Raw genomic sequence first — 23,958 nt, 5'->3', positions numbered from 1 at the left:
TGTATCAATTAAATGGATTTACACTTGACGTGCGCGTGATACGTGAATCATAACAGAAAGAACTGGAACGAGAAAACGTAAATATCAAAAGTCTGGCAGAACGAAAATTATAGGAAAATATGTATTTCTTTGTTTTTCATTATACATTTTGATAAAAATAAATAGCATTCCTACTAATTATTTCAATATTATACATACAATCATCTACAAACTCGTCGTATAAATCTCGCTCTTTTAACTCGCACACTCTGTATCCTCCTCTCTCATGCTCTCGTGACCAGTTTTTGGCCGGCGCCGTTAAAACATTCTTGATGAATGTATATAATTTCTATTACTTTGTGGATGGATGTCGGTGAAGTATTTACAAATATAACGATCTCCATACAAAATAACATTTGATTTGCGCTTGCTTAGCGTTCATAAATAGTCTATGTCGTGGGGATGGGAATTGCCTAAAATGAAGCATGGTCAATGTTCACCATTTGATAAAAGTTTATTTTATGGCGATGATTATGCGTAGTATGGTAGAGCTCGTATTGGTCCACTGTACATATGTTGTGTTTGCGGCGTGGGGCCTCTAGCCCAGTACTGACTAGACCAATATTGCCCTGGGCTGGAGCCTGGATAGAAGGGCGCTCCTGCGAAACCAGGATAGAAGTCTGCCCCTGGGAATTTGTACACAGCTTGGGCGTGGGCTTGAGCGTCGGACGTGATAGGTTGATTGAGTTGAGCTAGACCGTGGAAGTCGAATTTGTATGCGTATCTTTTGCCATGAATCTTCGACATGATATTTTTGTCGTAGTAGTATCGTAATGCCCGACTTAGTTTATCATAGTTCATATTCGGCTTGTTCTTTCTTTCCCCCCAGCGGCGCGCTACTTCGTCGGGATCGATTAACTTGAATTCTCCGTTTGTTCCTTCCCACGTGATGAAATGAGAGTTTTTAGGATCGGAAAGAAGTTCGAGTAGAAATTGCCACAGCTGAATTTGACCACTACCCGCGTTTGTATCAGCTCTAGTTGCGAGTGTGTTGCCAGGGTAAGCACCTGAAACGATTTAATTAAACATATTAAACAAGAAATCGTAAATATGCGGTTCTTCTAAATTAGATTTTCGCTACAAAAAGTAAGTGGTGTTAAGTAACTTTGGATTGAAAACAACATGTATACATTTGTACAAGGGAAATTCTATTTAGCGAATTTTAACTTTTTATAGTACAAAATTTTCGAGCAACAACATTCCTTTACTTCCGTTTTATTTAAAAGACGAGTAAATATTTTAGGTTCTCTAACGCTCTAAGAAGTTAGGAGTATAGCTTGAACTTCAAATATTTAGGTTTGCATCATATTACGAAACTTGTGAAGACACAGAAGGAAATGTCATAAAGTGACACCTGATGACAGGTTTTACAATGATTAAGAAACTTAGTTTACCTTGCAACTGAGGTGAACTAGTAATACTCCTGCTTGGAACAATCGCCATAGAGTCTTTCATATGCGTTAGACCTGAACAGAAATTCCGAAGTTAGTTACAGCAAGATTTGTGGCCATAAAAACAGACGGTTGAGTCAATTTAAGATAGTCAAATACTCACGATTTGTTTGGCTTTGCGATGACCAGGAACCAGCCGATCGTTCACCAGTTTGGCTACTAGATGGCCAAGATGTTGAACTACGGTCAGCATAAGAAGAGTTGTCTATAATATGGCATAGAGATATTTGTTATAGTTGCGTTTATTTTAACATACTGTCTACAAATATATGTATATTTTATGGAACGAAATAAGGGGGATTAGTATAAACTTTATAGCTCATTGGTTTAAAATATAAAAAAGCTCAAAACTTAAAACAAGATTTAATTAAATTATTCTGATCCTCGTGATATGAAGGAAATGCAAGTATAAAAACAAGTCAAAGCAATGCTATTTTTGAAGTTCGCAAATGAATTTCTGAAGCCAATACTGAATGTAAGAACAATACCGAACGCTACTGTCTTCTCCCTTTTATCTTATGTATATAGTCCACTTCAGATATGAGCCACAGTGCGTTCACAAGAGGCTCTTTTCTTATTGTTTTCAGACAATTCTAGCGAGTTGGGACTGAAAATTAACGAATACCTACCACTGCCTGGAATTAAATTCCTCGATTCATAATGAGCTGTTGCATTGTAATGCGAACCTAAGAAAATATACAGAGTTTTAATGAAAAATCGATCTATTGTGAGTTGAGCTGAGAAACTGTCCCCGGTGGTTGTGGTTTTGGGTGGGTGATTAAGTGGGGAGGGAGGGGGAAGTAAGGGTTTTGAAACCACAATTAACGAAGTCATGCTTATAGGAAAAGATGAGGCGGTTATAGAATACACAAAATTATGGTTTGAAACTACAAAGCTTCTACTAAATTACTCCGGAAAATTATTTTAAGAAGAAAATGCATTGACCATGGGGCGCAGTTAACCAAATTCAATTACTAATTATCACCCAGGATTGGTGGCAAGAAACAAACGTTAACACCATGTGTCGAATATAAAATTGGACAGTGTTACAGTGTGTATGCAAATAAGGGCAAGGGAATTTTCGTATCTGGTTATTCACTTTAGGCAATCATCTCGTGATGACAAACGAATCATCAGCAGGCGGTAAACAGCTCTAAAGCTTGAACAACAAGCTCTTGTGTTGGCACTGCGGGTTACGGAAAAGCCGACAAAGATCTGGCTCCTAATAGGTGAAGATAAACACACCCAAATGACCGCAATGACCTTTTTAACAGCTGGGGGGACTTAACTTGTTCAAATAAATACGAACTAATTAAAAATACAACGCAAAAAGGTATTCATTTTTCTGTTTTCAAAGAACTTTGATATCGTGAAGCTGTTTTTGAAAGAGATTCATAACAGATGTATACAATGATATTCAATTGACATACCTGCGTAAGACGTGCTTGAAGCGACGGAAGGCGCTAATGCTCGATCAATATCCTCAGATGTGAGGTTTGGCAAGGGAGCTGAAATAGATTGAAAAACAAACGCTTAATCATCTTGGGCGTCAGAGCCTAGTGTAATAAGGGTTTGGTTGGTGGGAAAGGAAAAGTTCAATTTTGCGTGTGTAAAAACATAGGAATTCAATAATAAAATCTTAAAATAGACTTTGCCCAGGTGTTTATATTAATCTTGTCGCCACTCCATAGGCAGACACAACAGGAGTCCATCAACAACAGCGAATATGGTACCATGCATTGAAGATTACACTATTAGATTTCACGATTAGATTTGTCGTTTGAAGGGAACTCTCTAGTTTTCTATTTTATCAGACAAAATGAAACGATGAAAAGTTTGGTAGAATATAGAAGTTCTCTAATTTGAACGCGCTCTTGAAATACTCCTACTCACTGATCATATACAGTGTGAAATGTGTTCCCAAATAAAATTTCGAATTAAAATGGGAATGCATTTGTGATCAAAAGGCTTTTTATGCGATATTTAATGAAGCAAAACTGCTAAGCGTTTCGGCCGAAAGTCAAAGACACAAAGGTGCCAACATATTAATAAGCTTACTTCTTCGTAAAACACAGAGATGAGCCATAAGAATATCTCCGTTGTAAGCCGGTGCTAATTTTAAAAAGTCCTCTCTTGTCAACTTGCAAAGTTCCTTGCCGATCATGTCGAAACAGTCGACGTCGATGTCGCGTAGACTGAATTCTTTGATTGCCCATTGAATCCATTGCTTAACGTGCTCTTTAGTCCAGCACATAGGATCTGTGAAAAATAACTATATTATAGTGCTATCCATATATATCCTCAATTGAACTGAAAATGAAAAATTATTTTGCTCATTCTTATCGTATATTGATTGATCGACACTGAAAAAACTTTTCTTTCGGTTAATTCACTAGAGGTTGTTATATGCATGTAATGGGAATGGGAATATCCTAGCTTAAAATTACTGTTGAAGGAATTTCATTTATTGGATTTTACTATATGCCTATTTTAATAAGCAATTATAGGTGTCCACATGTGTAACACTTCATGATCATATTTTAAGAATCATGATTCGCCACATAATATGTTAAGAATTATGGTCATGGAACTCGACCTAAAATCTAGTTCAACAAATGACTTTGGCAAAAATAATTTGATAGTTATTTGGCAAGGAAAACTCAATTTCAATATTTTCAAACCATAAACGGTTATTCCACATGGGGGTTTGGCATAGATGTGTTTTCGCACTGGAGTATAATGAAAAGATAATTAAAATCCTCGCCAAAAACAGTAGCATGGTTGGGTGTTTGTTAACCATTGTGTGGTTTAATTTCGTCAGAATAAGGACGCCATGCTGACTTTTGTATTTGACCAGCACGAAACAGTAAAATAACGTTCGAAATCACTGGGTAAAAATTTGAGAAAAACGTTTACGACTTTCCACTCGGAATAAGCAAAGGAAGTTCTGTAGGAAATAACAAACTTTTTTGTAAATATAAAATACTTATATACGAATGAAGTTAGGACTTAAACGAAATGTTGTGTAAATTACGTGGGACTGACAAGGAGAGGCAAGCGGGGAATTTACTCACCTGCGGGAACGATAACCCGTTTATCAAAATCTTGACCATTCGGTACGACCGGTGCTGGCGAACTTCGATCGAGAAATTCGCTGCTTGATGCTGTAAATGCGCGTTTTGGACTTGGCGCATCACGATCGGTGCTGTCTAAGGAACGCTTGTTACTTCCCCATGAACCGCTGTCAACTTTTTGTGATTTTGTCGGCTTGAATGGCTCATAGTTTGAGTCAAATAATGATTGTTCGTCGGATATTAAGGCATCCTAAAGTTAAGGGAAGCGCGTTAAGCTTTGTGCACTGAATCATCTTCTTCATCATTTTGAACGGGTAGAATTTATGGAAGATATAGGAAGAGTCAACTAAATCTTCCCAGTGAAGTTGGCGTATTCATATTAGCATCATCTTTTATAGTCATACCAAAATAGTTATCATAATGATCTTCCCCTTTCAAACATGTCGATCGACATAATATATTATTCAAACGTTATCCTACAGTTATGGTAATATACTAACTTGCATGGTAAATAAGTAGAGCATGTTGAGGATATTGTGTGTGAGATTACATATCTATTTCTAAGTAACGCTTGACACGTAAGAGTAAAGATGCCACTCGTAAAGATGCAGTGTTTTTACATAAACTATACAGACGTGGGAAGATAACATATTTGAATACATATGAAGACATTCCTATGCACTAGCAAGTACTAATTGCCACTTTGCTTTCACCGTCAATGTTCATCAACACAACAGATTACGTACTCATATTGGTTTAATGAAAGCGCTTCTAAATTTAAATATCGCCTTTTGTAAAGCAGTAATCCTAAGTACACTAGGATGGATCACGAATGAACATTTGTCCGCTTACTTTTGCTCGAATGTCAACGCTAACCAAACAATGACTTCGGTTATTGAAATATGAAGTGATGCGTATCTTATTTCGCGACTCCTTCGTCAACACAACTTGGAGACTTTTTGTCGCCGTTCAAAAAACTTCAAACATCGAATTTAAGATTACGGTCAATATATTATAGATAAAAATGGAACACCAGTAATCGAACAGTTGTAGTTAAAATATGTTGAATCATTCATTAAAATTCTTAACCCATCTTAAATTTCTTCAGATCTGCCAAGTTGTCAACCATGATGTCAATAAACTCAGATTGCGAAAGGGGTTTGATTTTGTTTTCTCTCTACCCGTAATTGAGAACCGTAAACTTTCGACACTTCTTGTATTTAGAGTGTATATTTTTGCATATTGTACAAGACCGAATATATTGCGCTGTATGGGCTTTGAAAAAGTTCCTCACAACCAGTGATAGCGCAAGGCTAACTATGGTAATTATAAAGTATTATTGTCCTTTACTTACGTGAGGGTAGAGCGATGCATCTGGAACCACTGGAACGCTTTGCGCTTCGTTCATATACATTGTTTTTTAATTTACTAAAAAAGTAGTGATAAATTTATTATTAGTTATAGTCAGTGCAGTGGTATATTTTGTCAGTTCTTGGCACATATGAGTGTGAGTGCGCGAAATCTCAACGCGGCAAAATAGCCTTTCGTATTTTGTCGATATATTCAAAGGTAAATTGAAAGTGAACAAACTTACCAAGTAAAATGTGGCGGTTTGTAGAATAATTTGCGATTTTAAAGTTCTCCCAACGGATTGTTTTATCAGCTTGCGATCACGAAATGAACAGTTAACTTGATATGACTCCCTTTGGGCACAGCGAGTGATGGAATGTCTCAATATGACTAATGTTTAATTCAAAATCCGGTGGTCAGAAAGTGGAAAATGAATGTAGCGAACTTCGTGGTATTTGTTACTCCTTCAGCGTTTTCGCCTATACTACGTCAGACGATGGGATATCGCGTGGTTGTGGTTCGGGTGTCTTCCCGTATTTGAGAAGCTGACTTCCTTTGGCAATTACTAAAGCTGCAATAGTTGTAGAAACAATTTATACGACCTTCTTGGATAAGATAATTACTCATCGGAAGTGGGCGGAACTAAGATTGACACAAGATACATTAAGTGCCTATCAGTCCATTGTCAGTTGTGACATTCAGCCAATCACAGACGAGCAAAATATCCTTTTCAAGAGAACAATCTCTATGCGCCCACGCATGACACACCTAATGACGTCAGAGTGCTACGGAATATGATTGGTCGCCACACTGGCTCAGGCGACAAGTGACTGGTAATTCAACTGACATTTTGATTGTAAACCACCAATCGTTTGCCGCCTGTTGTGATTCCTCACACTAAATTGAATCCAAAGAATAACACCGCAATCGTAAAAGGCACTCATTACAATTTCAATTATAACAACGCTACCTGAGTTGTTTTTAAGGCGCCATGAAGCAATATTTTTCGTTGGTCTTAGTCATTGGGCGTAAACGTACGGTCGCTTTCTCGGCAAGACATGTTGATTTTTGATTAGGCCTGAAGTAGCGAACGTCACACAAGCGAGTGTTCGTGTTGTTTTGCATACGCACGATCCATAGGTCAATATGTTCTTGCTAATGACCAGTATGTTCTCGAATGTCGTAAAACTCCGCGTATAAAGAACATTTTAATGTTTTTCATTTTGTTATGATAGTTTTCTTGTTAATAATGGTATTTCAAAGATTATAAAAAGGTTGAACTAAGTAACTGAAAGAAAAGTTTTTTTAGTGTGATAGAAAGAAAGATATACCGATAACAGCAGAAGTGTATAAGCTATAATATTAATAATCACTCTTTTTAGATCCGACCTTCAAGCTAACAATCAACCAATCCTTGATACTTTGGGCTTAGCATACCCCATTTCTATGTACATGGCCCCGCGTGTTTGAGGCTAAGGTCCGGTGTTCCCTCAATAAATTTCAACGTGTTTTAGTGTGAATCATAAAATAATAGGCGTATTGTTGAACTTGAAAAGTCAAACGTTTCGTGAAACACATTCCCTCGTGGTGTAAAATCCTGCCACTATCTTTAGTTAATGTCGCCTAAAGCAACGTCAGTGATATTATTATTTCTCCCGCAAAATGATTGATCACCGCAAATAAATACAGCTTAGATTAGAAAACATAATCTTTCCGAAAAAAGGAAACCGTTGCCTTTGGGTACAAATAAAATGCGGTATGATAGGACAATACGGGCAGGCTGTAACAACTTATTCACAGAAATCTCAATAAGTTTGTGAAGAATCCAGAACATGTGTGCTCGCTTGCTAATTTGGTTAACGCTTCTAAATCTATTTCGTAATGTGAACCAGACAAGTTGCACTAAATCCGTGAATATTTCACCTTAAAAAACTTAATTCCTCTTATACACTCAAAACGCTGACATACATGTTCCATTTTTTCATAATAACAATTTCTCTCTGATATATGACATGGAACTAATTTTGAATTTTGCTCACAAATAGCAACATACTGTTATATCCTTGTGTTGATGACATGATGTACTAGTGAAGTTGGCTATAGCGCGACCGCAAAGTCAAGACCTTTTCGACCTTCACTGTATTATACCCCTATATCAAAGTCTCTTTCTTAATTTAGTTTGTGGCCGGAAATCTACAACATCTGAATGTCGGTTGTGTATGACAACGCGCCGGATATATAGAATGCGTAGTCGTAGTCGACTTGATCGTCTCGACTCCCGAGAACAACGCATGGTCACTCTCCGACTCTGTTTACAACCTCCTTGCATGTATAACTACAATGACTTTTTATCCAAACAAATTTGTTTTGCATTGCCATAAGCTTTTTATTAAATAGGAGATTTTGACGAGTGGCAAAAGTTGCCGGCATAGCTATAGTTATATGCAAGATCGAAGCATTGGAATGAAATCTGGCGTGGTTATTAAATCATGCTGAACTTCTGCAAGGCCTGTGTCTATAACCTTTGGTTATAATGGAGCATTTTTATTGAGAGGTTGCTGTATGCTAATGCCGCAGTTAACCCGCGGATTTTGTGTTTGGCTTGCCAGCCGATATTATTCTTTATAATTTAATTTCATAAACAGGACTGCATGAGTGCATGGTAAAGGAATTATAACTAAGAATATTATTCGACTGCATCTATATCCTGAACTATAGTGTAGATCAAACTAAGCTATAAGCCTATATACCAATATATGTCTATATGAATATGAGTGCATATATGCATGCACTATCAAAAATACGTGAACATACAATAATCGGGAAACTTATAGGGATAGTTGTGCCACAATCATCTTAATCGGCAGTTTACATGGCAAAGAGGTTTGTTTCAAAGTTTGTTAAAACCATTGGGCTAGCTCAGTGAAATTCAATAGTTCCTTTTCTGAAGATGCAGCCGACCGCGGTTTTCCACCGACGCCGACTGCGGGCCGGGAATAACTATGCTGGGTGAGCCGGACTGTGTGAAAAACGAAATTCGGTTTCCCATGCATATATCTTCCAGTTTCCCGCACGATATCAGTAGTTAAAAAAATATGGCTATAACTAGCCTGTACCTACTTTAATTATAGCCCAAAATTTATTTATAAAACATAAGCCTACACAATAATTACAAATGTTCTCAATTTTTCCCGAGGGCCGATAGCTTTATGCAATATAGTTACATAATTGTACCCGGCCATGACTCAATTGTTTTGGATATTAAAAACGGACTTTTTGGCAGCCTGCGCGTATTATAAATGTTTTCTTGACAAAAGCAGTTGTAGCGGGAGGAATTTCTTTTTTCTATACAATATATATAGAGGTCTGAGTCTGGCTGTCTGAGAGGAATACTGATAATAACAAAATCGAGGTTTTTCTGGCCGACCAGTGCTATATAGACGAAGTGAATTAGTGAATCTTAACGAAATGTCTTTTTATTCTTTTGTTATAACTGGTTTTTTCATTATTATTTTAACTGCGTGGTTATAAACCGCAAAAGCAACCGTTCCCAATTATTTCCAGCACTCAGGATGAGTATAAAATTTAGTGAGAGTTGCCTTCCGATTATAGGCACCGCACCTTTGCAACTCTGGTGCATGCAGCGTTTAATCGTGATAATTTGGGAGTTCATGCTTGACTTTCAACGCATGAGAGTTGACTTGATGCAACGAAATAATGATTGGGACTAAAAATTAGCCGTTTCAATCTAAGTTCCACTCCGCGGCAACAGAAGTTTCCGCATTTACGACTGAAAATTAAATGCAGTTAACCGGGGAAATATCTAAGATTCTTTATTATAAGTCGAATACATTGTATGCTGTCACAAAAGATTTTGAAAGACGCGTTAACGCTATCAAGATCTAGGAAGTGATTCAAATACAATAATGTATACTGACGATTTCTTCGGCAAGTTGGTAGGAAAATTGTCTGCGGAAAATACGTAGTACGTACGTTAAATGCCTTAAGATGACGTAAATCATGTATACAGGACGCTCTAGTTTCTCATTGAAAACTTGGTGATACGAGGTTTTTACGTAAGTTTGATTGAAAACTGGAATAAAGATTTTTGTTTGTTTAATTGAATATTTGTATGCCCATGGTTCCGCCGACTTCGTGGCTGACGTCATTAATAAACAATATATTATGTTTGCTGCGCTGTATTGTTACGATTTTGTTTTTCAAATCTTACCAATTAACTGCGAAGGTAGGTTCTTGCATTAACTGCTTTGTTATGTAATTACATAATTGGTATATTGCAAATTTATTTCGGTACATCTTTCCCATAATTTATCAGTAGCTTATATAGACTACCTTGTAAATCAAGTGAGAAAAACAATCTTATATACAGCTCGAAATTAGACTATTGTAACAAAATTTGGTTGAAAAATGATTGTATACATTGGGTTAGCAAATTATCAATTTATCATGCATGTTCTGCATCTATTTTTATTTCATTTTTCACGATATTATCTTTTGCGCCAAGTGATTTATTTGACAATGACCTCTCACGATCATGTATTGCAAAAATTGTTTGGTGAATTACTTTGCAAACTGCATTAATTTTCTCAATATGTGGTATTAACATCGGCACTCTCACATATCTCTATATAAAATCGTGCAAGCACGTATACGAGTCTTTATGAGGGCAACCCGTGGGATATAAAGGCAGTATGGCAGGTTTGAATAATGCATTGCAAATGAACGACAAAACAAGTACTTGAGGTGTGGATATCATATTGGCCTCCTGCTGCAAGTGAGACAAAAACAGTGTAACATAATGCTCGTGAATGAGAATAATAATGTACAGAGATGGCGCGGTTTGTTAATTTACAGGTTAGGCCATCCTAAACAGTGAATATATAGTTATTATACTCAATGTCTCCATTCTCCGCCCTCGTCTCCAAGAAATGCCTGCACCGCTAAGTGTCATCATTCATTTATACCGATAGCTATAGAAATTTAGACATATACACCTGACCTGGGTATGAACATATACCCATGGTTTATCCATATAGTATTTACTTACATTTATGGTTAATTCAAACTTCAAAGACTTGGACGAGGTTAGCTTCGTTGACACTACACTCAATTTATCGGCACAGCATGGCTAAAATGAGTACCCGTGCCAATACCCGTACTTGGTAACTCGAGCTTTGTATGTATATTGGTACCTTGAGCATTATAATAAAACTATTATGCCAAGAAGAACAATTGGCAAATGAATAATAGCCATTGTATATATATATTAACGCGAACCCGGGTTAGTTTTTTAAAGTACAAGCATACTTAACCCAGGTTAACCCAGGATAGTTTGAACCCTACTTTGACGATGGGTTCGCCCTGGGTCAAACAAACCCAGGGTTCGACCCTGGTTAGTTTGCGTAATGTAAAAGGGGCTTATGTAACTGCCCTTGCCGGAATGCTCGTATATATAGACGAATTTCGCATTTGATTTTATACGAATGGTGCCGTGTAACCTCATGTGTATCGCTCAAGTATAAAGCTAATAAGTCGGTTCTTCTTTGATCGGCTTTTGTGATCCTATAGCTGCCCGTTGGAGAAATAAAATACCCAGAGAAATAAAATACTTTTTTACCACCAATAAATATATACATACAATAATATGTTAATGGTATAGTTCTGTAACACCGAATATAACTCAGAGATTATTCAGGGTTTCCATCAACTGAGTCATTGTCAAAGAAAAAAATTTTACACCAGCGTGGCAGATCCCATTCAAGTTAAGTCAACATCCCATCTACGTGCATGGCCTGCTGCACTTCCACTGGGCTAACTTCCGACTTGCGATTTTATACACTAATGATGGTTGTCATCGACGCAGATCCCGGAAGATATAAAATTGTCGATAGTTAGAAAAATCCATAGTCGATAGTTAGAATATTCCATAGTCGTTATAGTTAGAATATTCCATAGTCGATAGTTAGAATATTCCATAGTCGATAGTTAGAATATTCCATAGTCGATAGTTAGAATATTCCATATAGGCATAGGCATAGTCGATAGTTAGAATATTCCATAGTCGATAGTTAGAATATTCTAGAGTCGATAGTTAGAATATTCCATAGTCGATAGTTAGAATATTCCATATATATAATTTATAACAGAATAGTATTTGCATAGCATATATACTGACAATAAGCCACACGAAATTAAAAGTAGCTGATGAGCGACAACAGGCGAACTCGGAAGATGAGTCAGCGAGTCATTCATGAGTGAAAGCCAAATTTGAAAAGCAGTGAGAAATTGGAGAATGCCCAATCGAGGCATTTACACCAAAATTTCCCTGACAAATAACGATTAACCTCAAAAGTCCAAAAGCCAAACCAAACAGCATGTTTAGATCGCCTGGAAAGACACATGAACAAGACCATGCAATATTAATGTCAATGCAGAAGAAGAACAAGTTTTGAGCAAGAAACCAACAGATTCCAGGAAAAGATGCATGCATTAAGATGCCCGAATATGACTATATATAAATCAAATCCGGTAAATTCACAATTGCTTGACCGAACAACGACTTAATTGTATCACCCCGCTTATAGTCAACCTTGCAAGCTTCATGAATAACATCTCATCATGCAGTATATCCTCGCGTGATTTTTTAGAAACACTATAGTATACTCAGTTCTTTATTAGTTCTACCCCCTTTATTGAGGGACCTGGAACAGATTTTCCAGGCCAAAACTGAGCGTGAAGCTAACCGCATGCCAAAGCCTTTCATATATATTTGCATATATATAATATAGTTGTCTCCATTTGACCAATATTTCATGAGGAGAAATATAATTCGGAAATTCAGAAAAAATGTTTTAAATTTTAGTCAGTTTAGTTCTCTCAACACTGTCCAAATATATATATACTGATAAACTATAAACTCCAGTTTTCCAGTTATATATCCAATCATCCAGATGCTGAACACTGTTCTTTCATCAGCAAATGTGTTCCAAGAATAGCTATGACCTTGTCTACGTATGTAATATTAATTTCATTACCGCCTTTCATTGTGATAAAATTATATATAATTGTCTTGATTTTAAAAGTGCAGATATTTGAAAGCTATTAAACTAAATATAGGTCTTGTAAATCAGATGTCGATTTAACTCTTATCAACTGATGATATACGGAAATAAAAACAACAGCTAAGCTTTTATACATGTATGCAGTCTACAGGGATTACACTTAGTTTTTTATGTTCTTTAGGGAATCCTTTTGCGATTGCATGTTTGACGCAAAAAGGAGAAAACTGACGATTAAGCACAAAGCAATGGAGGATAATGTTTAAGGCCACTTGGCGTTAGACTGCACTCTAAACGACTTTTGTATGCAAATGAAGCAGAGTGCATGTGAATATGTTATATGCATGCATGAAGCAATGAAGCATTATGATTTAATTTTAAGGTTTTCATTGCCTAAATAAATAAAATATTCAAACTGATCAATCAAACCGAAATTTCAACTTTGTTTCTGAGAAGGGGGAGAGCGAAAAGGGAATGGCTGGCGAGTGATATTGCTTTGGATTGTTGTTTCGTTTTTGTTTTATTTTATATTTTGGTTGATATTTTTAAAAATAGATGTCAAACTCTAGAGTCTATAGAAATAAAGAAAAATTTGAGCATGTAGCCGGTTCTGGTGAATCCTCGATGTCAGTTTAAAAACCTTTCCGTTATTATAGTACACTTGCTCCAATTAGTCAATAACTTCATCCCAACAATATCCCTCGATAACTCGCCCGGCTCGCTGTTTAATTTCGATTATGTATAACTTAACTAAATACCGAGCCGGACTGGGCAAATCTATAGCCTATTAATTCAGACTAAGACATCTTCTTAGCGACTTGAAACTCTGGCAGGCATGCATGGTTAGGTGAAAGAAATTAAAAGATATATTATATGAAATTGGCATCGGGACAATACAAATGATCGTGTTATCAAGGCAATAACAGGAAACATAGTCATAATGAATTTTTTGTTTGGCTCTACCCTTGACGTCAAGTGGGTCAGGGGTGAGGTCTTTTAAAAATACCCGGCATGCATGTATTGTTGAATTATATAAGTTCCCCTTTCATGAAGCAAACTTAGCTATATATGCATGCAGCCAATGCGGCTATATATTTTAGGTTCATAGGTTGTGGTTCAAAGAGAGTGTCATCCCTATGAACCAGACCGGTGATGTTGTATCATACAGATAGTTTGGTCGAATTTTGATGATGGAAGAGACTCGTTATTTCTGACATTTATATTTCAAGTTAAATTACCCGGCATTAACAAATCAGACAAAACATGGAACAAGCCACAGGGCATAATTTGATTTTAGGGATTAACATTTTATTGGTCTTTTTTCATCTGCTAACCTATACTTTTGCGTTGTACATCGGTCCAAAACGGACATGCGAAGTTGATTTATACTGCTGCATATTGCTTATTCGCAAGGGTGGCATGTAATGACGTGTTTAACTACCACGCACTATTATTTAAAAATGTTGCTTTGTTAGACTGACACTTTGATCACGTACAACAGCAAATTTCATTCATATATTGTTTTAAATCACGATTCAGGAAAACATTCATTCTTTTCATGCAGGGTTTCCGAGACGGCTTAATTCGTATGACAACTCCAGGTCACGATTTAGACTGAATTAAATATACAAGACAAGTATAGAAAATTCTTGATTCTAACTTTAAAACTTCAACTCTACTTTTAATTATGACTATATAATATGATTTAATTTTAAGAAAGTTATAAAACGATGTATTTGATTATAATTAAATATATATGATTATATATATGAGTCAAGACTGTCGACAATGTTTGTAGTTTGCTGTTCGCTTATACGGCTAGCCGGTGACCTATTGTAGTCCTCGAGTGCGATGCTGAATTTTAATTCGGATGCAATTTTCAATCCGTAGATGGTATTTAAAATATTTTTAAGGAAATACCGTAGAGATTGCAAAATGCATTATCAGGATTAATGGATCAATATATATGTAGGAGTATTATTTATTTCATTTTTCAATTCCGCTATTCGGTGAACAAATCTATTTCCATACATGTCCTAAATCGAAATCCGTTTCTCTGTTGTCAAACATGCGTGTAAAATTAAAAATTACGTCGCGCCCTTCTTTTCGAAGCCAAAATGGTCGCACCGGTCCTTTTAGAGTTGAAAGTGGGTGGGAGTTGCAGTTTGCTCGCAAGGTTAATAACCAGGAAATTTTTCTTTCCGCGATGAACTTGTGTGTCCACGTTATCCAAATCATCACGCTCTGTCCGTCGTCGTGTGATGAAAGGCGGCCTATATATAACTAGGAGGAATTGAAGACGTCGAAAATATCACTCATGACACTGTCACCGGCTGATAATTTTGTTGCTAAAGTCACAGAGTCGCTTGCGAATTATCTTGATCCGCATCAAAGAAACTAAATATACAACAATTCAGCGGAAATTGTTGTCAGTTTTATCATCACCAGAGGCTTATAGACGTTTCAATATTTAAATCATTTAGCAAATCATAGTACATGCAACATTCATGTTTATACATTTTGGCTGTCTGTTTAATAACCAAAGCGTGCACTATCACGCAGCCGTTTCAGTCTTGCGGAAGATCATATGATTTATATAGACTAACCTTACTGGATTACTGATCGAGAATATTGTTATAGTTTTAACCGGTTAATCTTAGGGTAATAAGCATTTGGGTGAGTGATATATTAATATGGTTATATTTCATATTTTCCGGCCGAAATGTATGAAAAACATGCGGTATAATCCTTCCCAGAATGAGCCACGTACATTCAGTGTCACGCCCTTTTTATGCGCATGCATGCATGAAGAGCCAAGTGATGGTAATTCTTTTCTGTAAATTAAAGTGCTAAGGCCTAAGAGGCGATGATATTGAGATGACTTAGTGGATCAGTAGTTGTCTCCTATGGCCCCATTATACACCAAGGGTAAGATCTATTGGAACCGCGGAAAATAACGAGGTCACGTAATATGACCCACAAACGAAAAAATGCTCAACATTACACACAAGATGACACGCCCTCTAAAGATCAGTTATTTCACACTGGTATGACGTCAGCAGTTGCCAAATAGGGCACCTACAATTTTTATAGGGATTTTTGGAATTAAACTGTCGCAGAAGTTTATCCTCCGAAATATCTAAACATTTCAAAAGACGCGTTCATAAACTAAGCTTGATGTCGTCACAACAGCTAAACTAGATCCATTCCCTGTTGATCAGCTCCCATGTCACTCAAGGTATAGGGAGTTGCAAAGAGTACGGAAGAATGTGCTATCCCCTTTGTCGGTTTTGCATGATTTATCATATAGCTGAAGTCAAATTAAATATCTTGAAACTGACGTCATTTCTCAATGATGAATGCATTATAAACATTGAACTTATGGTTCCCATTCACCAGATTGACCAGAATTCTGAAAAATCTATTTATTACGAGTTTATGGAGTTTGCTTGAATATGTATTAATGTATACATATTCCTATCTTAGCCTTTAATTCAACCATTCAACGGAAACATTGAACATCCACAAACAAATGGACAACAATTAGAGTCTCTAGAATTTCTAATTAATCACAAGAAGCCAAATCTATAAAACAATCTGATTAATAGACATACTGCTATATATATATGTCCAGTAATATAGCTGCACGGATGACGTCAGATTGTATAGCAAGGACAAAAACTGGTCACGAATTATACTTGAAAACGAAACGGCTAAATGTAATATTTTTGTATTATAATAAAGATGATAAAACCCCCAAATAATTCAAGGTTGTATTTAATTGTAAAAAATACCTATAGGAGTTTCTTGCATGTTGAGATGTATTGTTGAGATCTTGCATGCATCTTTTCGGTAATAGATCATGCACGGTTTTCGTCAATGAAAACGTATGAATTACTTGACTACCTTTACTATTATTCGATAAAGGAAAATAGATAACATACGACTGTCTTGTATATCAACAGTAAAAAGGCGGAACTTGATCATTATCATCACTATATTGCCATTCCAATTGCCATTGGAGATTTCGGACTGGTTCAAGATGGGACTTTCCTTTTACCAGAACATATATTCCAACTAAAAAGGGAATAATACAGTATATATTATATATTTAATATAAAATCGTATTATATAATATCTAATATAATGGTTGAGAGCCCTAAACTGCTAGTGGCAGTTACAATAATAGTTACAATATCGTCGGTTCGTATCAGGCAATATTTCTCTTCAGTGGGAACTGCAGAAAAAGTTGTTTCCTCTGTAACGGCGTCAAGACCTTGACCGTCAAAACCTACAATGTCTCTTCGTCCATTTGGAGTCACTAGTTTAAGCCAAGTGAAAGTGATCTCTATATGAATTAAAGGACTTTCAGGATGTGAATTACTTATATGAAATTTATGTTTTGTTGACAGCACTATCATGCCCAGCTGCCCAAAAGTTCTGTTTGAGACACGCTGATGTCGAATGAATCGATTTACCCCAAATTCCCCGAAGAAGCGCCATCTTTTTCCTGTTTGATGTCTTGCCGACCATACGAAACAAAAAAAATGGAGGAAAAAAACAACAACGCTACTTTCGAATCCTCTCATTAACGCTTCCTCATTGGATGAGGGAAGTAATTCATGTCTGGGATATTGAGATACATATTTTCAAAAGCAATGCATTCGGCCTGAATCATGCAACTATACGGCATAGCAAAGGTGCTGGGTTATCCATTGACACTATTCTCTGCTATGTGTTATTGTAACCTTTATTGCCGATGTCGATAGTTTATGGGACATCTGTTTTATTAAGCAGAGAGAGAGCTCGAGACTTAAGCAATATCGTATTTTTTTCTGCTGTGAAATTAAACTGATAGTTTACAGCAAAATCTGTTGTAAACTACCACTGACATGCTTTCCACACATTTTGGTGGAAAAGTGTGAAAAATAATCCCACATTTTTCGCTAACGTCAACAACTTACAAGTTTTCTGATATTCCAAAAAACTTATATGCTTAATCGCTTAAACTATCTAATGGCATCGCATGATAAGCGAAAGTTGATTGTAAGAATTGAAAACTATTTTCAATCATTAGCTTCTATACAAAACAGTTACAGCAGATAGACTCGTATATAGAATGCATGACAATGACACGGTAGGGAAAGAATTAAGAGTTTCCACTCCCTCAGTCTAGATTGTTATTTCCTAACTTCGTTGGTTGTATGAATTCATCCCCCTCATGCAGCAGGATATTCGTCAATCAGGTAATCCGTCGTCGTCGAAATGAAATAACGGAGAACTCGGTGGAATGATGAAAGATGGTTGAGAACTGGCTGATGGAGACATTGTGCTTGCGTTCATTTTTGGTGACAGCTGTAGTGGGGATGAAAGGCTACTTTGCGGAGGTGATATTGGTGTTCCTACAAACACAAAAAGTTCAAGCAAATTTTTAAGCCCCTGGCTATTGAAGTTCACAAATTTCGGGCATGTTTCCGTTAGGGAGTCTATTTTTTTCAATTCCAAACTTTAGATTTTCTGAATACTGAAGGTTTATACTACATTCGCTATTCAAACTTGATACCTAGATCTAGACTTGGATCGCCGCTTGTCGACTTGAGTTGGAATCCAAGCATGTCACTGTCAAATCCAGGCGAAGGCACTTCGGAAATATTCGACGCTGCACTTGTCAACGTTAAGTTGCGCATCGTATTTGGAGAAGACTCGTCCATTGAAGATTCTGGGAAAATGTATAAACGAAACGAAACTTGGGTTTAATTAACGCTCTGAAAATGATGACAACGGCAGCTTCAAAATACAAAGTTTTGCATTAGAAAAAGCTTTTGACCTAAGTTTGGTTGTAAGTTATTGTAAAATACTGAAAAGACAGCCCCCGTGGAGTTTGCAGGTTTTGTAGCTATACTGCATTAAATACATTCTTTCGTATACCTTTGAACATTTCTTCGGAATCGAAATTTGTCTGCGTGCGTTCCTGCTGATCGCTGCTAGTTACGCCATCGTCATTTGGTGCGGAGTTGGACCCTAATTTTCCTAAAGTAGGAATATAATTCCCAATTGTACAAAATCATGCAACTTATAAAATATCAGCGAAGGCCACTAGTCTACTAGAATAAAACAATATCCTAGACTCTTGTCATTACAAAAATTATTTTTGCGTCACATGTGAAGCAGAGAATGTGACAGGGTTGGGTCACCTGATGTTTTGCCTTTTGGCAGCTCAAACTTCACCCATTGGTACTTGGCACATTTACGAGCATTGGGCAAACTCTGTAAAAGATACTGGATCGTAGGATGGGAGAATCCAAAGAATTCTGGACCGGAGCCTGTGTTAGTAGCTTCTTTTCCTCTGAAATTAAAGCATTTCAGGGTATTTATATGCTGAATAGTGTCCAGTTCACTTTGTCAAATTCGAATTCGAGCTGATATTTACAACAAAAATTTTAGTTCAAATAAATGGAACATGCTGCCACGAGTACCTTGCTTTATTTATTGCCTTTAATACAACACAGTGGCAAGCTGTAGCAGACGAAGCCTCGATTGAGTTTTCAGAGTCATCTTCAGGAGACATGACAAACTAAAAAACATCAATAATGTTGACGTCACACGCCTGAATATTTTGTTGTCAAGTAAGATTTTACTCAAATCTACCAGTAGCCCTAGACCTTCATGAGCACAGTAACAACATTTACACATCTGAACTACGGTGGTGCATTTAAAACCCAAAATTTCATAAAGTCAGGAGGAGTGTAGGAAGCACATCATACTTGCATGGGAGGGTCTACGTTTTGCTGATAAAATGGGCGTGATGTATTATAGTTTGGTGTTGTCATTTATTGTATCAGCTCCAGCAGTGCACGCTAGAAGCACAGAATACCTAACAGAAGTAGAACTCTATACTATTTTTTCGTAAGTGTGATTCGTCATGATTCGTCACTTAGCAAGTGCATTTTTTTGAGGTAGTCACCCCCCTGCCAATACTAAAAATGGCCTGATTTTAAACATTGGGAGGGGGGTGACTTCCTCAAAAAAATGCACTTGCTAAGTGACGAATCATGACTTATCACACTTACGAAAAAAGTACAGGAGTTCTACTTCTGTTAGGTATTCTGTGCTAGAAGGCTCGCACCCCCCCCCCCTTCTCCCCACGGCCCTGAAAGTCACATTAGGTGATCTTTGCACTTGGTTTTCAACATTGGTAATGCGTTAAAATGTAGTTTTATGATCTAACAATACGACGTAAACTAACCGTAGGTCCATAACCACCATCTAAAATTTTACACGTGTAGATACACTTCATGTCTGGTGTTTTCATACTTGGGTAATACCGTGAGCTACAGAAACCGACTGGCCAGATGTATCGCTCCGAATGAAAACCAGGTCGATCCCAAACAATCTAAAATACATCAAATTATTACCATGGGCGGACACTCCAAGGCAAAGAGAGCCAATACTATAGTCATACAGGAAAAATAGTAGTGACCTGACTTGGTCCTATTTGCACACGTTAAAATCTCTCAGAAAGAGAAAATAGCACAAGTGTAAAACCAGGACATTTACACTGTGAATATATCAACTTTCCTAACTTACATCACCCAAACTATGAACTGTTAATCCGCCAAGAACAATTGGAAACACAGGTTTACCTATAAATTAGACATAAATATTAATTATATATACATAGTCGCTTCAACTGTTATGTAACTTACTGTATGTTCTCAGAACAGGTTCATTACCACTCACCCTTTGCGTCCACTGGTATTGGCTGAACTTTTCTTTTTATTGCAGTTCCTGGTTTCTTCCGCTTTGGTTTAACTGGAGGGTCGCCCTTGGCGTCCTGGGGCGAAGTACTTGCTGAAGTACGAAATATATGTTAGCGAAGAAAGTGGCACTAAAGCTTCAGTGAAACACGCAAAAGATTTTAAACAGTCGTTTTACTGTTGTAATTTTATGAAATATTAATCGAATGGTTCTTCCGTGCAGGAGTGCGTTATCCATATATTTGGAATGTTGCTCGACCCGTAGGCAGGTGTATTTTCTCAGCTTCCGAATATCCCGGCACTTCTTGCCGGGATCCCGCCTATGCGGGATTGAAAAGTGGTCAGATAAACACTAATTAGTGTTTGTATTACAAGCGGGATCTCGGAAACTGTCCCGTCCCGGCTAGGCGGGGTCATATAAACAGGCCCTAAAATTGACCTGCCCAATGGACGTCTAGAGTTGAAACTGAGCAATGTTTTTAAACACAAAGCACTTTATATATTTGATGAAAAAGACAACTGAAGTCATACTTATGGCTGTGTGTATCGAACTTAGGGAGTTTATGAACCGTAACGCGGTCAGCTGACTCAGCTCGACGTTGCTAGTTGCGGTGTTTCTTTGTCTCAAAAGCGCATCGTCAAGCTGGCCGCGTCGTGAATCGTAATCCTCTTGATACTGCTGGAACACGGCGATGGTCGGCAAAAAAACAACTACAAGACATGACAAACCTTCATTAGATTTTGTTTCTTCCACATGTATGGTCCCTTTTGTAGCAGCAACAGTGACTTCAGTTTCTTTCTTGGATTTCGCTGGTGGGGCGACTTTTTTGATGCGGACTTTTATTGCTTTTGGTTTTGCCGACTGTTGAATAGTTGGAGGTAATTGGATTTCGGGTGAAGGGTGGACTAGGATCTCAGGAGGAGGTGGTGGGATAAAGGTTTGCATTGGAGGTGGAAGTGGTTCACGGGGCATTGAATGATACTCCAACAACTGTTTCAGTAAGAACCTGTGGCAAAAGACCATTAAGCCTTGTTTAACATGTAAAGTTGTCAACAAATAATATAAGGACAGATATTGATTTTCTAACCGTGTAGTAAAACAATATTTCTATGAAATTGTTATCTCTACAAGGATGCTATATAGCTAGGACATACTTTCGTTCCACTTTTGCACGTTGAAACTTAGCATCTGTTTGCACTATCTCATCTGCAATTGCAGCATTCTCCTTAAAAAAAAATAGTTTACGGACATGTTGTAGTTAGTTTTTGTGTATAAACTAGGCCAGTGGTGTTTGTCATCCACATAGAGTATTAGAATGAAGAACTATAAAACAATGTCAACGACATCTGTGCTCTGATTTCAAGGGCAGGTGTGTGAAGGTGCAGACCACTACTGGGAATTATTTTACCCCTTCTCTGAGGAGCCCCAAACGAGCCTTCCCAAGAAGTCAAATTAAGGTTTAACAAAATAACACATTAAAGTTTATTCATGCATTGACCAGACTTCATCAATTACCTCCTGAATGTACAGTATGAGAGCTGCACTTGAGAGCCTTTTTTATGGCATTGCACATTTAGATTTAGGATATAATAACCTGCATCCTTGCTAATACTTGCATATACAACCAGGCGGAATAAAAACAGTATGTGAAGCCTTGGTTAACATATATGTGTGCATCGTAGCAGGAAAATTGAATTCAACTTTGCCATTATTAGTAGCAGGATAAAACATTATGATTAGATACAGTCACAGGCATGAATGCTGCTTTAATAAGCTATTGATATTATATATGGGATATATAGTTTATGTACATACAAATATCAGTCTTTTGACAAGTTTCTTTAAACGTTGATACTTCTTCTTATATTTTATGAGATTTAATTCTCTTGTGTGTGAATGATGATGTCCAGGCATTCTCTTAATGCATATAAAATAAAATTTTGTTAACAAATTTCTTCCATGTGAGTAAATACACAAAACCAAGTCTACCTTTGGTGGCTCAACAACAGCCTTAGGCTTAGGATACATCTCATCTTGCTTTGTTTGGTTCCTATACAGTAACAACATTTACTATTGTCAAAGCTGAAGAACAATCTAAACTATGCAAAAATTATGTTTAAAAGAAAAAAGAGATTAAAGGGGTCAGAATTCAAAAACTCCTATGGGAAAAGATTAAGAAAGATGGCTCTTTGAAGCTTCCCTAATAAGGGGAGTGTATAAAATGGAACCAGTCTCAATATTTCCTTAATAAATACAGTAATATCTTAATTACGATTTAGTTACTTGAACGCTTTAAACCATAAATTACTACAATACTGTGTAATCATATACTGAAGATATATACTCACATGTGAACTGGCGATGAATTTTGCTCCTCGCTAGAAGCAATAACAGGCAAAGTATCCATTGTATTACTAACATCATTGTTCACGTGTGACAAGGATGGAAATAAGTTATTCGACCCCAAATCTTCTCCATTTGACATTGATAAAAATGGTAAAGGTGGTGTCACATTGTGTGACGAAGAAGGTCCGCTGTTTAACGCCATATTTTATCTTTTAGCCAAAATTCTTTATAACAGCAGTAGAGTTCTGCCTAAAACTCATAATCCATCACTGATAATAACTGCAAAACAATCGAACGAATTAAAATTTCCACAAATTACATTTTAAAAGTTTTTTATTTTTCTTCTTCAATCTTCATTTATTTTGAAGTACTTCATGTATGCCTGTTTGAAACCTAATGGGAGGAGCCGAGCGATCAGCGAATTCTTTAATTTCGATACCAGCTTTTTCAGTCGATTCCCATGATCCTTTGCGTCATCAATTTTCATCACTTTGTAGGGACTGTGGAACTTGGAAGAGTCAGACTCGGATAGGCGTTCACTGAACACCCTAGTCAACCTGTCAATGAATGCTTATGCGTCATATGTCAGTGATTATAACCAATAAATGATAACTGACTCTTATCATTTTTGAATTTTGAAACCCTTGTTCTTTTTTGATCAATTTGACGGCAAGAATCAATTTAGGAATGGTGGGCCGTAGGGTACTTGGAGACTTGGACAACTGGGGTCGGTTGTTTAAAAGCCGGTTAGTTTAATCCTGGGTTAACTCAAATGAAGTTTATGAAGTTGAACGCTCGTTTATGAAGTTGAACATGTTTTTTCAAACTTTTTAATTCTTATTTTGTAAAGTCTTGAGACAA

At 36.9% G+C, this 23,958-nt stretch overlaps 2 protein-coding genes across 3 annotated transcripts; both read right to left on the bottom strand.

Moving 5' to 3' along the window:
• Positions 1–121: 121 nt before the first annotated feature.
• Positions 122–6,485, bottom strand: LOC114524984 (transcriptional regulator Erg-like). Its single transcript, XM_028546242.1, has 9 exons — positions 6,159–6,485; positions 5,919–5,992; positions 4,565–4,814; positions 3,549–3,749; positions 2,921–2,998; positions 2,120–2,176; positions 1,594–1,695; positions 1,434–1,505; positions 122–1,046 (listed from the first exon to the last, which is right to left on the bottom strand). The coding sequence occupies exons 2-9, from the start codon at positions 5,976–5,978 to the stop codon at positions 511–513; spliced, it is 1,356 nt and encodes a 451-aa protein (XP_028402043.1). The 5' UTR covers positions 5,979–5,992; positions 6,159–6,485; the 3' UTR covers positions 122–510.
• Positions 6,486–17,542: 11,057 nt separating this feature from the next.
• LOC114524983 (transforming growth factor beta regulator 1-like) lies at positions 17,543–23,474 on the bottom strand. 2 transcript variants are annotated; one of them, XM_028546240.1, is made up of 13 exons: positions 23,100–23,474; positions 22,741–22,801; positions 22,567–22,668; positions 21,906–21,976; positions 21,480–21,757; positions 20,734–20,844; positions 20,581–20,636; positions 20,240–20,386; positions 19,470–19,567; positions 19,188–19,339; positions 18,922–19,023; positions 18,557–18,712; positions 17,544–18,395 (listed from the first exon to the last, which is right to left on the bottom strand). In XM_028546240.1, the coding sequence occupies exons 1-13, from the start codon at positions 23,297–23,299 to the stop codon at positions 18,232–18,234; spliced, it is 1,698 nt and encodes a 565-aa protein (XP_028402041.1). In that variant the 5' UTR covers positions 23,300–23,474; the 3' UTR covers positions 17,544–18,231. The 2 variants fall into 2 exon arrangements, with proteins under 2 accessions (XP_028402042.1, XP_028402041.1); XM_028546241.1 differs by lacking the exon at positions 18,922–19,023 and having other exon boundaries at positions 17,543–18,395.
• Positions 23,475–23,958: the final 484 nt, after the last annotated feature.

The sequence above is a fragment of the Dendronephthya gigantea genome, unplaced genomic scaffold (genome assembly GCF_004324835.1).
Source record: "Dendronephthya gigantea isolate DGI-Jeju-01 unplaced genomic scaffold, DenGig_1.0 000032F, whole genome shotgun sequence".
In the NCBI taxonomy this organism is placed as follows: Eukaryota; Metazoa; Cnidaria; class Anthozoa; order Malacalcyonacea; family Nephtheidae; genus Dendronephthya; species Dendronephthya gigantea.
The sequence above is the reverse complement of the archived record's forward strand: the minus strand, read 5'-3'. Positions and strand labels throughout refer to the sequence as shown.